The 13,253-nt window shown below is 52.1% G+C and overlaps 1 protein-coding gene across 3 annotated transcripts in view; it reads left to right on the forward strand.

The window, feature by feature from the left end:
* The window catches only part of IGF2R (insulin like growth factor 2 receptor), a 97,281-nt gene that overhangs the window by 14,389 nt on the left and 69,639 nt on the right, over nucleotides 1–13,253 (forward strand). For all 3 annotated transcript variants that reach the window (XM_081141557.1, XM_081141555.1, XM_081141556.1), the window contains exon 2: nucleotides 5,331–5,470. In XM_081141557.1, coding sequence (XP_080997683.1) covers nucleotides 5,331–5,470 — 140 coding nt within the window. The remainder of the gene's footprint in view (nucleotides 1–5,330; nucleotides 5,471–13,253) is intronic.

The raw sequence follows: 13,253 nt of genomic DNA on the forward strand, positions 1-13,253 counted from the left end.
CTGAATGTGATGGTTTGATTGCGGCTGTTTTTCGAGTGACTGATGACACTCGCTCTCGGATTCTTTGTTGGGGTTTGTGAGGGGAGCCCTCTGCACTAAGGAGTCATGTTAAAGGAGAGCGGATCTGAGATGGGAACAGCGTAGATGTTTTCCTTAGCAGATCCTCAGCTAGCTTGGGCACAAAGAGGTTAGTTAGCTCAGGCAGTGGGAAGGGACTTGATAGCCTTTCCATGAAACCAGTCGGGCGAGGAAATGGAGGTTGCAGAAGGTGCTGCCTCTGGGGTTTGGTCATTTGAACTCTACAAAAGAGAAAGCAGACCTGGGTGGGGGTGTAAAGAGCAGAAGTTTAAAACCTGGGGGAGAACTTGAGCTAGGACAAATACATTACCTTGTGCCTGATCAGTGGCACATGGTACAGCCCGGATCTTCCCCAGGCTCTCAGCTCTTCCTCAGGGGCCATCCCTAGATGGGCTAACTGGCTCCGGAAGTCTTTATGCAACCCCGAATCTGTCATTTTAGTGGCATTAATACATGTCACAAGATTGACACTAACGTTTTGTATGAACGTTTTGCCAAGTTTGGTGTTGTAATTGAAACTAAATGTTTTCTGAAAAGTTAAAGAAACTTTTAAGCATTGAAAGCGAGTGAGGCAGTTTCCTGCCGTGGTTAAGCATTTGCCCCTAGGGCTCAGCTCAGCCGGACCTGAGCTAGCTCCTGGCCTTGTCATTTCCCAACTGTGTGTTGTTGGGCAAGGGGCTCGCTGCATCTTCCTGAGCTTGGACTCTCACTCCAAAGCTGGAACTCGGGAGTGGTGAATCCTGGCAGCAAGTGCCTGGGGGCTTTGTTCTGAAGGTGTTCACACCTGCAGATGTGCGCTGATGCCTTTGAGGTCCACTGGCCAGGTTTCCTTCCTCCACTATCTCTCACTATTGATTTTGTGCCTGTCGGTCATTGTCCTGGGAAGGAGCAGCAGTGCAGTGGTGTCTCTAAGAAAATTTGGCTTTGAGTGGTGGGAGAGGCCAGCGGGGTGGGTGTTCTAGCTGTGGATTCAGAGGGGAGCCCACTTGGTCCAGAAGACTTATCGGGTGTGTGTGTATATCTGTCATTGTCAAGTTTGCTTTGAAATGGATTTGGATTTTCTGAGATAGCGGGAGGGGACATCGGCTCACTACATTTCACACTCTGGAAAATGAGGTGTAGAATGACAAGGATTTTGCTGGCTTTTGCTAATTTTCAAAGCCAAGGTTCTTGCACAGATCATTTTGTGTCCAGATGAGCATTTCTGACTGGGGATGGGCTGCCTCCTTTGAGGATATTAACTGCCTTTCGCAAGGCTGGGCCCGTGGACAGGGCTTCTGGTGATGTTTCCCATTGACCATCTGCTTCCTCCAGCCTTTGTGGTCCTCGCTGCCCCACCTCCCTCTGTCCCCTCGGGTCCCTCGGATGAGATGGAGGACAGGCCTGGAGCCCTAGTGACTTTTAGAAGACTTCACCCTGACGTGGGTGTTAGAGTTTCCAGAAAATGCCCCGTGAGCTTCCATACCTACCCGGCTGTAGGAGCTGCACATAGAGCAGACAGATTTAAAACATGCGTGTGTGCGTGTGTGTGTGTGTTTGAGTAAAGATTACATTTCCACACAGCTTGCAAATATTTTCTTCCAGAGGTTTGCTTCTTGCCAAAAATTTAAATTTTAATGTTACAGCTTAGTTTTCATTTTGATCTAATACGTTGGTCTCGTTTTTTGCTGTCTGCTTTTTTCTCATTGTGTTTTTTTGACTTGTATAAGCCCCACTTAGTGTAGGATATAGATTTTCTGTGCATCGCAGCTGAGTGGTCTCATCTGGCTGTTACGAGTCTTACTGTTGGGTTTGCCTGATTTTGGCTGTACACATTCACTTCAGATAGAGAATTTTCTAGCGGACAAGCTTTTGGACAAAAGTTTATTATTCCTTCAAGATACCATTAAATTTTATTTAGTCTGTAATACTTCTGTTGTTTCTGAAACCATTTTTCTGGTTCTATAATGTGATCACGGTTGCCATTAAAGGTTAGCATACGTTTCGAGAACGACTCCAGCCTGGGACGCTCTGGCAGTGTGGCCTTCAATCTGGCAAGGCATGTAGGATCATCTAGTTTCGAGCACGTAATTTTCTTCAACAGTGCTATCAGATATTTATGCGACTTCCAAGTTTATTATGAAATAGTCTTTAAAAAATATTTATTACCAGCAGAAGCAGATCTAGATGATAATTTAATCTAGCCAGTGTGCATACCAGAATACACAATGGTTTTTGGAAAATGTTTCGTGAGTTTTCAGATAAATTATTTCAACTAAAGGATTATCCCTGCGTTCCTAATGATACAAGGCGCTAGGCATGTTTTTTGTTTTAAAGCAGACATAAGTCCCCTGGACTCCGGATGTTTCAAGCATTGATGGTCTGCAGATGCTGTGGTAGGGTAGGTCAGAAACGTGCCGGGGCCCTCCCTTTCTTTGTAAGCGACGTGACCGAGGACTTCACCCATGTGCTGCAGGGTGGGGGTGTGAGTGTCGTTGAAGGCGCCAGCTTGGAGGGGGCCACCCTGTGCTGAGTGGTTAAGTCAACCCCCTGAAAAAAAGCCAGTGCTCAAGTACTTACATAGGACCCTCCCTTCCTACTCCCATAACCACTTATCATTTTGATAAATCTCGACAAAGCAAATATGAAGTGCATACAGAGGAAAGAAATGTCATGGAATGGAGCGGTGCTTTTTCTTTCTAGGGACCCTGATTTCCAGGGAAGCAGGACAATGGCCCCCATTTTCCCCCTTTTCACCTCTTTTCTGCCCCCCAAACACACACTTCTTACATCCACCTTATTTAAATATCTCTACAAAAACAGCAGTGGGTTTCTGTTTTTTTAAAAAAGCATAGCATTTTAGGTACCGTGTGGATTTCTTTAGAGGTGATTCCTACCGGTCAGCTTATTCTAAAATGATACCTTTACACACCCCTCTCGTATACTTAAGATTGTGAAACAGCTTCATGAGGCCTCTTTGAAGGCATACATTTGACGTCTAGTATCTTGGAGGGATTTAGTCATGGCTTCAAGAGGTTAGCAGTTTAATAGACAAGTTTTACTAACACTCTGCAAATAAAAACACTAACTTAAACATTTAAGGAAGATCCATAGGGTCTTTTCTTTGAGGGGCCTTCCTTTGCTTCAAGTACAAAATCAAAACTGCTTCCTTTAGTCTGCAAGGCCCGGACGTGGCCAGGCGGCCCGTCTCCTTGACCTCACCTTCTGCTGCTCCAGCCGTGAGGCCCTCCTTTCTTTTCCAACAACCCGCCGAGTTCATTTCTGCCTCGGCACCCTGCAGTGTCCGGTCCCTCGGCTGGGATATTCCTCCACCATATCTCCCCTCGGGTTGCTCCCTTTTGTTACTCAGGCCTCAGGGCAAATACCCTGTGTGAAGACTCCCCAGTCCAAAGTAGCTGCTGGACCGTCTCTGTCAAGTGCGGCTACTTTGTTTTTGTCCCAGCAGCACATACTAGTCGGTGGAATTATCCTGTGTATTTGTGTTCTGTTTATTTTCCGTTTTCAACTGGAATATCTACCAGGAGGGCAACAATTGTTTTTGGGGTCTGTTTTGGTCATTGCTGTACTCAGTGCCTCTGCAGTAAGTACTTAAGAATGTTTGTGAAGCAAATAAAAAAGTGAGTGAAGGTCAAAGGAAACAGGCCTTTGCTGAGGACCGTCTCCTGCCTGGTAGCACCTGGGCTCCTTTCTCCTGCCGTCGGACCCCCTGGACTTTCGGAGGCAGCCCTGAGGTGCGCCTGGCGCGGAGGGGCGCTCAGTGGCGCCTGCTCTCGAGCCGCCGTCGCCCCAAGGCGGGCACTTGACAAGCACACCAGCCTGTTTTTCAGGGTTCTAGCAGTGCCGGGCTGTCTGAACTTCCGGGGGACAGTCTGTCATCTGCCTGAATGCTTATGTGTGCTTGTGTCCCTTAGCGTCTTGACAGGTGGGTATGACGGGTCCCCATGCCTATGTGCGGGAGAATGCTGGGCTCCTTGCTGCCACCAGCCCCATTGTGGGGTTCCTCCGTTGCTGGATGAGCCGGCTACTGGGGGGACTTCTAGGCCGGAGGGCGTGTTGCCCGGTGCCCAGTGCCTGTCCCGGTGCTGGGGGAAGGGCCGCTCTGCTCCTCCTCGGGGGGCGCCGTCCATCACCCAGGTGCGCTGCGTGGGCGCGAGCGGTGACCTCCAGGCCCACCCCCGGCCCCCGCAACTCCGGGGTAGGCCGAGCGAAGCACTTCTGAGTTATTTATCTATCTCCCTTTCACCAGTTCTGTTAACACAGCGTCTGCGTTTCGCAGGAAACTCCTCAGCCACATTCCTCATTTTCTGTCTCTTACCCTGGCTGAGGAAATGATCCCCAGTTTGCAAAATGGACAGAACATTCTCCCCGTCTGACTGGAGAATTGAGACTCACTGTTTTGACAGAACTGACAAGGCCATTATTTTGTCCGAAGTGCGCAGATTCATTCATTAACAGTTACTCAGTAGCTGCTTTGCCAGAGGTTTGAACGTACAGTGAGGTGTTTTTTTCAATCCTCGTTTGAGGATATGTTTTTTTTTAAATGGATTTTTAGAGAGAGAGGAAGGGGGGGTGGGGGTGGGGGGGAGAGAGAGCGAACCTGCAATCTAGGTATGTGCCCTTGACCGGGAATTGAACCCACGAGCCTTCGGCGCAGAAGCTCTAAGCACTGAGCCACCCGGCCAGGGTGCATACGGTGTGTTTTAATGCCTGTGAAATGCTTGTCGTGGTGCTCAACCTAAATAAAGTCAGTCTGATTTTGAGTCAGATAGTGGACTTGTTGCACAACTTCATCTTGTCAGTTCCGATCTGAGCTGGAGCAGTAAAAAGTAAAACCAGAAGTAGAACTGTCTTTCATGCCACAAGTAGTTTTTAAATAAAATAAACAAAGTAAAAAAACACACTCTTTGGCTTTTCAGCATTCCAGAGTGATTTGAACGCTTACTGTCTTATATCAACACGATTCTTGAGCAGTTACTTATCTGAGTTGATACTCTTAAGTGGACGGTAGAATTTTAAGAATTTTGATGATCGCTGAGTGTTGAGGTGGCTTCGGGGCGGATTGAACCAGAGCAAGGTGGTATTTAGTGGTTTCTGCCCTGGCTTCTGGTCAACTTGACGTAGTTGGCTTCAGTATTTTTGGCTAATGAAAGTTGTGGGAGTCTTAAGCAAATGTGGCTTGAATGTAATACTAGAGAGAAGTTTAATTATTGGCAGATCACTGACAATGACAAATTGTTTTTCTTCCTTTTTAGTTACACATGGGAAGCTGTTGATACCAAAAATCACATGCTTTACAAAATCAGCGTCTGTGGAAACGTGGGTATTCCCCAGTGTGGGGCATCGAGTGCTGTCTGTATGCACGACCTGAAGACAGGCAGCTATCGTTCCGTGGGTGAGTAAATCTGTCCTGAAATTTCTGAATGCGCACCATCCCAATTTTGCAGAAACGACCTCTTGAATATGTAGATATCTACACAATTATATATGCTTAGAATACATCACATCCATTTTATGTTTTATCATAGTTAAAAGTGCTAACGATTTAAATGTCCACTATGAGATCAAATTAGGTTACTTCCATCTAGTGCAGCAATTTTCAACTGATGTGCTGCGAGAATTTTTAAAACATGCAAAACCTGACTATTTAATTAGGGTCACTGACCTCTTTTCCCTTATTAAAAAATGACAACAGCCAACACAACAATAGCTGTCCGGTGGGAGTGAATCAAAACTATACCTATTTTTTGGTCAGACTGGGAAAAAATATACTTTTTGGTGTGCTGCAGAATTTTAATAATTTGTTTATGTGCCATGAGATGAAAAAGGTTGGAAATTGATCTAATGGATACTGTGTAGCCAGTCATTACAAAGAATTATGCACAGTTGTATTGATTGACCTAGAAGGATGTTCCTATATGTCTCTGCCTTCTCATGCTTTTCTCAAACCCCGTCTTTACTCCCCCGCTCACCCCATCTCCTCTAAGTGTCCAGCCCTTTCCCCCTTACAACGTTCTGCTTTCTTCTGTGGTTCTGTGATTCTCAGGCCGTCTGTGTTCACGTGGGGCAAAAGAGGGTCATTGGTTTTGGGCTTACATTAAAAATTAAAAAGTCCTAAGGACCAGCAGTCCTAGAGAAATAAGTGCAAACCTTTTTCTCCTGGGGCTCATTTTAGTTCCCATATGCCCTCCCTTGGATATGCTCCCTCTCCCCCGGTGAGGGTGGTGGGTCCCAGGGCGCTGCCGAGTTCGTGGAGTGGGAAGGGGGCAGATGCCGAGATGAAGAGACGCGGGGCAGACATAACAGACCTGGTGTCATCGTTCCCGGGTTTGGCTGCGTGGATGCCCGCCAAGCAGCGTGTTCGGCGAGGCCGCATGGTGAGGCCAGCTGTGCAGTGGAGACGGTGTGTGACTGGGCATGTTGTGGCGTTCGAGGGGCGGCGCACTGTGGCAGCTCTGCCTGCCATTTTGAATGGAAATTAGCAAGAAATGTTTCGAGTAAGAAGAGTAAGGTCTTCAGGGTCCACTGGTGGAGGCCCAGCTCCTGTTCGGTTTCACTGGTTCCCATTAAGGAGACTGTTGGGCGGAAAACACCATACGGGGATTTGCGGCCCAGGATTAAGATCTGAGGAAGCAGCGGGTTGTTCTGAGCTCGGGTCAGGCAGATTTTATTTTGTGATATACTTAAACTGACCAGTGAGGTTGCCATTTTCCTGACTGGGACCTTTTGATTCATGAAGAGAGACCACGAGGGGGCCTGTCGGCCGGTGTACTCAGGTTTTCAGAAAGAGGAAAAGCAGCTTTCCTCTCGACTCTGTTGTAATACTTGACTGTAGTATTTTTGGCTAATAAAAGTGTCTCCTAGGTGGTGGTTGTCTCGTACAGTGTGAGGTGCCACCAGATGCGGACACATCGTTGGAGGATGACCTGTGAGGTTGGGAATGACCAAGTTAGGTCGCCTTTGAAAGCCAGGCAGGGGAGTTGTCATATGGTAGTGGGTTCATTTTAGATTCGCGATGGTCATGGGGGAGGTGATCTGATAAAATGTGTCTTTGGAAAGCTGGGCCCAGTGGAATAGCAGAGCTTGGTTTAAGGAGAGAGGCTGAAGGTGACTAGATGAGTTAAAAGCTAAGTTACAGGTCGCCGATGATACAAACCAGCAGTTTCCAATTTCTTTTTACTCTCCCAGACACACATCACGTGCTTTTCCCAGAGCTTGAAACTCTCAAACTCCCAGAGGGAGAGGAGGTAGGCTAGGTGCTGTGGACTTTCAGCACAAGAAGTCACTGCCCTGTCCTTAGGCTCAGGAGACAAACTGGGAGGGACGGATGAAGGTGACATTAATGAGAACAAAGGTAGTTTTGAATTAGATCTAATTTTGCTAATTTGTGTCATACAGTAGACATAGTTAAATGTGTTATAACTTGTTCTAAAAATAAATAATAATTAAATTTCTCGTGTACTTATGTGCAAAGTGTTATGCTTTTAAGTAAAATAATCTCATTGAATTCATTCAGCAACCTTTTCTTTTATCTTCACCTGAGGACGGAGGGTATTTTTCCATTGATTTTTAGAGCGAGTGGAAGGGAGTGGGGAGGGGGAGAGAGCTCAGCATCAATGTGAGAGAGACACCCGCACCTACCCCGACTGGGGGTGGGGATTGAACCTGTAACCCAGGTATGTGCCCTTGATGGGGAATCGAACTCGACACCCTCCGGTGTGCAGCCCAATGCTCTAGCCACTTGGCCACACCCACCAGGGCTCATTCAGCAACTTTTTGAAGTAGGTGATGTCATTTCCCTTATTTTATAAATGAAGACACTTAAAGCCCAAAATAGATGAGCCGCTTGCCAGAGGTTGATGGTTATTAATGTGATGGCTGACAGACCGGCTCTAGAGTCTGTGTACTGTACTTATTTGGGGCTGTGTTGTTTGGAGAGCCATAGAGGCACATCAGACAGTTGTAGAGTAGAGCTAAAATGGGAACCATGATGGGAAATCTGAACTGAAAAACTAACTTCTTATGAATTTGCTAGAAAGGAAAAAAAATGTGAGTTTTGAGAATAGCCACAAAAAATTGGAGTTTCCAGTAAATCAGAGGAACGGGAGAACTAAGATGGCAATAGATCCAAATATATATGAGAACTTAATGTGTAACTAAAATTTTGGGTGTAATTTAGTTATTTATCTGTTAGCAAATAGCATCAGACCTCTCCTTCCTATCATGTAACAGAAATGGCAAGTCAGTTAAAGTTAAGAAGTAAAAAGACAATAGACATTAGGAAAAAACCTAGGAAAATAGAAATATAATCTAGAGGAAGTAAGATCTTCTCTTAATAAGTGATAAGACAGACAACCTGAGAGAAAAATGGCAAAATCTAAGAGCAGGCAGTTCACAAAGAGGAAATCCTGACCGCCAGTGCACCTTCATTAATAAGCCAGGCGTAGGTGCAGGTCAGCGCAATTATAAAATCTCTTTTCTTCAGTCACATTGACAGAGGTTTGCTTGAAGGGTTGCATCAGACAGTGTTGGCCAGGGGCCTGGAAGCGGGCACCTTTGTATCGTGCTGTGCGATGGTTGTCTACAGCCCTTTAGGGAAGGTCATTGTTGATGGGAGTTTTATAGTGCCCACAGGACTGTTTTTATACTTAGAAACGGGTATTAAGACCTCAACTTTGGTTTAAATAATATTGCATTATTTTTGATTTAAAAAAATCAAACATTAATTCTTCCTTAGGCAAATGATACTGTTACATATGCAAGTGTAGGGGGAAGTGTAGCATTTTTATGGGGCCTGTGAACAACACTTGGTTCCATTTACAACCTAGATGAATCGTCTTCGCCACATTTTAAAATGGCTTATACGTCTTATATATTTGATTTCCTTTGAAAATACTTCAGCTGCATGTTCTGACAAATCTTAAAAATTTAATTCTTAATTTTTAAAAATTTAATGCTTCAAACTTATAAATATGATGAGCCTGAAATTCTCTTAGTCTGATACGGTCACAATCTAAATCAGTTGTTATCACCTTTGAATTGGAGTTAAAACATTAAACGTTGCAAGTATGTGTAAACACCCAAAACGTTCACTTTCCTCCTAACGTCCTAAGTATTAATACTCTGGTTTTAATTTAATTAATCCGAGGGTTAAAAGCTAAATATCCACTTCAGAAACCCCGTTGCCAGCCCATTTAACTGAGGTAATGTGCCTGCTAGGGAAGGGTGTTAATTGAGGTTACTCACCACCAAAGCCTGGGATTCTGGCTGCCTTCTTGTTGGTGACTCAGGTAGGACAGTGAATCCGTCGGATTGTAGTTGCTGTGTCCAGTGACTTCATTCACTCAGGAACCTGGCCCTGACTTCAGGTGATATTTACGTCTTGTGACTCCTGTTTACACTCTCAGGAGTCTACTACCAGCCCATCCAGCTTGATCACTGGATTGAATTTTGTATCTCTGACTATATTAAGATGTGAAAATATATTTTTTCCCCTCTTACGCCCTATATTCTTTCATTTTTTCTTAAAACCATGTAATTCTATTGGATATTTAAGGTATCTGGTTGAGTTTTAGATACAACTCTTGTTTTTGTCCCATTTATGGTCTCTCCTGATAGTCTGGCATTTTCTGTTAAATTTTAAAATATATTCCTGTAACCCCCTTTTGTAAATCTTACCAGTAGATTTACATTTTTTGTAAATTAATGTAATTTAACATTTAGATTTTTGAACACATTTTTTGTAGCATTAATTTCGACAGTATGTATGGGGATGGCTCAGTAAATTGTATGATTTATTCTGATTTGCTGGGTTCACACCTTAAAAGATACACGAATAAAATATTGTAAAACAGCCAACACTTAATATTCATTTATTTTTAACAAATACTTGAATGAATCAGTCACTAAAACAGACAAAAATCCCTTTTTTCATGGAGCTTACACACAAAAACAACAGTGGCTAAATAGTATATTAGAATGTGATGAATGCTGTAAAAAAGAAAGGGAAGGAGAGTTCAGAGTGCTGGCGGTCTCGGGGGTAGAGTTCAGGGATATTCAGTTGGGTACCTGTTGCTGAGAAAGCGACCTGTAAGCAAAGACTTGGAGCTGAGGGAATGAGTCTTGTGGCTCTTGGGGGGAAAAAGCCAGTGCCGGGGACACGGGGCGTCTCTGAGGGGAGGGTCGTAATCAGTGGTAGCAAGAATAGAAATCTCTTTAAAGAGGGTTGATATAAAGAGCAGAAAATGAGGCAGTAGCTTGGAGGAAGAACCTGGGCAGAGAGGGTTCTTTTTCAGTTTGGTGAAACAGCATGTGAGTCCACTTTGGAGGACACGACACAATCGAGACGGGGACGCGGGCAGCTGGGCGGCGGCGCGAGCGCACGGGCGCCTAGCACGGGGAGGGCTGCCTGCCGGCCGGGCAGGCCCCGAGGGACGTGCCCGCCGGGCCCAGCGGCCGCGCCGGGGGCCCTGCGGCCGCGCGCGGCGGGGGCATCGCGAGGCCGCGCATCCTCAGCGAGGCCGAGTGGCGAGCTCGGCCGGGCTCGGCCGGGGACGCCGGGGGTTGCAGGCGAGGCCCGGCAGGCCCGGAGCGCGGCCGGGCCGCGTGGGCTCCGGGGAGCGCGGCCGGGAGCGCAGGGTTTGGACGACGCGGCGCGGCCGGGCCGGGAGCGCGTGGCCGGGCCTGGCGGGTGCGGGCGAGCGCGGCCGGGCGCGCAGGGTTTGGAGCACCCGGCGCGGCCGGGCCGGGAGCGCGTGGCCGGGCCTGGCGGGCACGGGCGAGCGCGGCCGGGCGGGCGCCCTGGCGCGCAGGGTCGGGAGGACCTGGCGCGGCCTGGCCGGTAGAGCGTGGCCGGGCCGGGCGGGTCCTGGCGAGCGCGGCCTGGTCTGGCGGACCCGGGCGAGCGCGGCCTGCAGGGCCCGGCCTGGAGAGCGCGGCCTGGCGGACCCAGCGCGCGGCCTGGCGGACCCGGCGCGGTCTGGCGGGCCCGGCCTGGAGACTGCCGTCTGGCGGACCTGCCACGGCCTGGCGGGGCCGGCCGGCGCGGTTGGGTCTGGCGGGCCCAGGCGAACGCGGCCTGGCCGGGCGGGCTCGGCCTGGAGGCCGCGGGCTGGCGGGCTCGGTGCGCGGAGCCTGGCCGGGAGCACCCGGCCGGGGGAGCGCGGCCTGGAGGACCCGGCGCGGTCTAGTCTCGTGGGGCCCTGCCAGTGCGGCCTGTTCGGATGAGGCCGGGCGAGCTCGACCTGGTCGGGCGGAGCGGACCTGGAGAGCGCGGTCTGGAGGACACGGCGAGGCCTGGCGGGCCCTGGAGAGCGCGGCCTGGCGGGCCCGGTACGCAGGGTCTGTAGGACCCGGCGCGGCCTGGCCTGCAGAGCTCGGCCTGGTCTGGCTGACCCGGCCTGGAGAGCGCCGTCTGGTGGGCCGGGAGCTCGCGGTCTGGTTTGCAGCCCGGGGCCTGGGGACCGCGGTCTGGAGGATCTGGCGCGCGCGGCGCGGCGCGCTCTGGAGGACCCGGCGCGATCTGGCGGGCCCGGCGAGCGCGGCCTGGTCTGGCGGGCCCAGCGGGCGCGGCCTTGTCTGGCGGACCCGGCCTGGAGAGCGTGGTCGGGAGGACCTGGGGCGCGCGGTCTGGCGGGCCTGGCGCGGTCCGGCGGGCCCAGCGCGCGGTCCGGCGGACCCAACGCGCGGTCTGGCGGGCCCAGCGCGCGGTCTGGAGGACCCAGCGCGGTCTGGCGGACCCGGCCTGGAGAGCGCGGTCTGGAGGACTCGGTGCGGCCTGGCGGGCCTGGGCGAGCGCGGCCTGGCCGGGCGGGCTCGGCCTGGAGACCGTGGTCGGGCGGGCCTGGCGCGCGCAGCCTGGTCGGCAGGACCCGGCCTGGAGAGTGCGGCCTGGAGGACCCGGCGCGCTCTGGTCTGGCGGGGCCCCGCCAGTGCGGTCTGGTCTGGCGGACCCGGCCTGGGGATCGTGGTCTGGCGGGCCCGGCGCGCGGTCTGGAGGACCCGGCGCGGTCTGGCGGGCCCGGCGAGCGCGGCCCAGCCCATTTGGCGCCGTCCTCGGGAGCTGGCCGTGGGCCTGGCGTGCTGGCCGCCGCCCCGCAGTCCTCGCCCGGCCCTCGTCCGGGGAGGATGGCCAGGCTGGCCTGTTGCCGCGGGTCGCTGCCGCGGATCGCTGCCGCGGGTCGCTGCGGCCTCGCCCCGTGCGCCCTGGTCGGCGGCCGGCCTCGGCCAGCGGGCGGCGCGGGCGGCGGAGGAAGACGAGATGGCCGGGCTGGCGCGGCGCCGCGGGGCCTGGTGCCGAGGGATGCCGGTGCTTCGCGCCGCGGCGGCAGGGCTCGGCGGATGCGCTCGGCCCGGGGCCAGGGCCTCTCTCCTTCCTTTTAAGGGTGGGCCCGGCAGTTACGAGGAGCCCCCGGGAGCTCTGGGCACGGGGCCGGAACGGGCTGCAGTGTGGGGGGACAGGAGGTGTGGGGGAGGGTCTTCAGGGTGGGGGTGCAGCCCCGCGCGCGCCCTCTTGCGGCCGCAGCGCGCCGCTTCCCACCGCCCTCCCTCCACTTCTCCCGGAGCGCGGGCCGCAGGGGCGCCCGAGCCCCGCCCGCCCGCCCCGCCCCCGGCCAGACACGCCCCCGGTGGGCGGGGCCTCGGGCGCTGTCCACGGGCGCTGTCCGAGGTCCCGGCGCTCGGCGGGTCCGCGGCCTTCGCGCGGAAGGACGGCTCCGCGGCGGCCGCGGGCGGGACGGGGCTGCTGCGCCGTCCGCCTGGTGACCGGCGGCCGCTCCGAAACCCGCACCCCCGCCCCGCATCCGAGTGTCCCCCCTCCCGGGGCTCTCGGCGCGTATTGCCGCGGGCCGGCCGCGCTGCCCAGCTCGTGAATCCGCGCCCGCCATCCGCCGAGCCTTTCCTTTTGTTTTCAATGAGCCGTTTTAGGCCATGTCACCTAACAAAACCCAGGGACCCAACAGTGACCACTCTGTGTCCCCCGGCCCCCTTCCCTGGAGGTCACCGTGAGCCCGCATCTGCATTTGAAACATGTGTCCCCTCCCTCCCCTCCCTTGCTCGTCCCCGGCCCCCCAGTCTGTGTGTGTGCATGTGACGTTTTTAACTTTTGGGGGGACTTAAGTGGTAAACAGTATTACGTCGCTGAACATCAGCTATGCTCTCCCCTTTCCCTGCGGCCTGTT

Source organism: Miniopterus schreibersii, assembly GCF_964146895.1.
Source record: "Miniopterus schreibersii genome assembly, chromosome: 6".
Classification (NCBI taxonomy): Eukaryota; Metazoa; Chordata; class Mammalia; order Chiroptera; family Miniopteridae; genus Miniopterus; species Miniopterus schreibersii.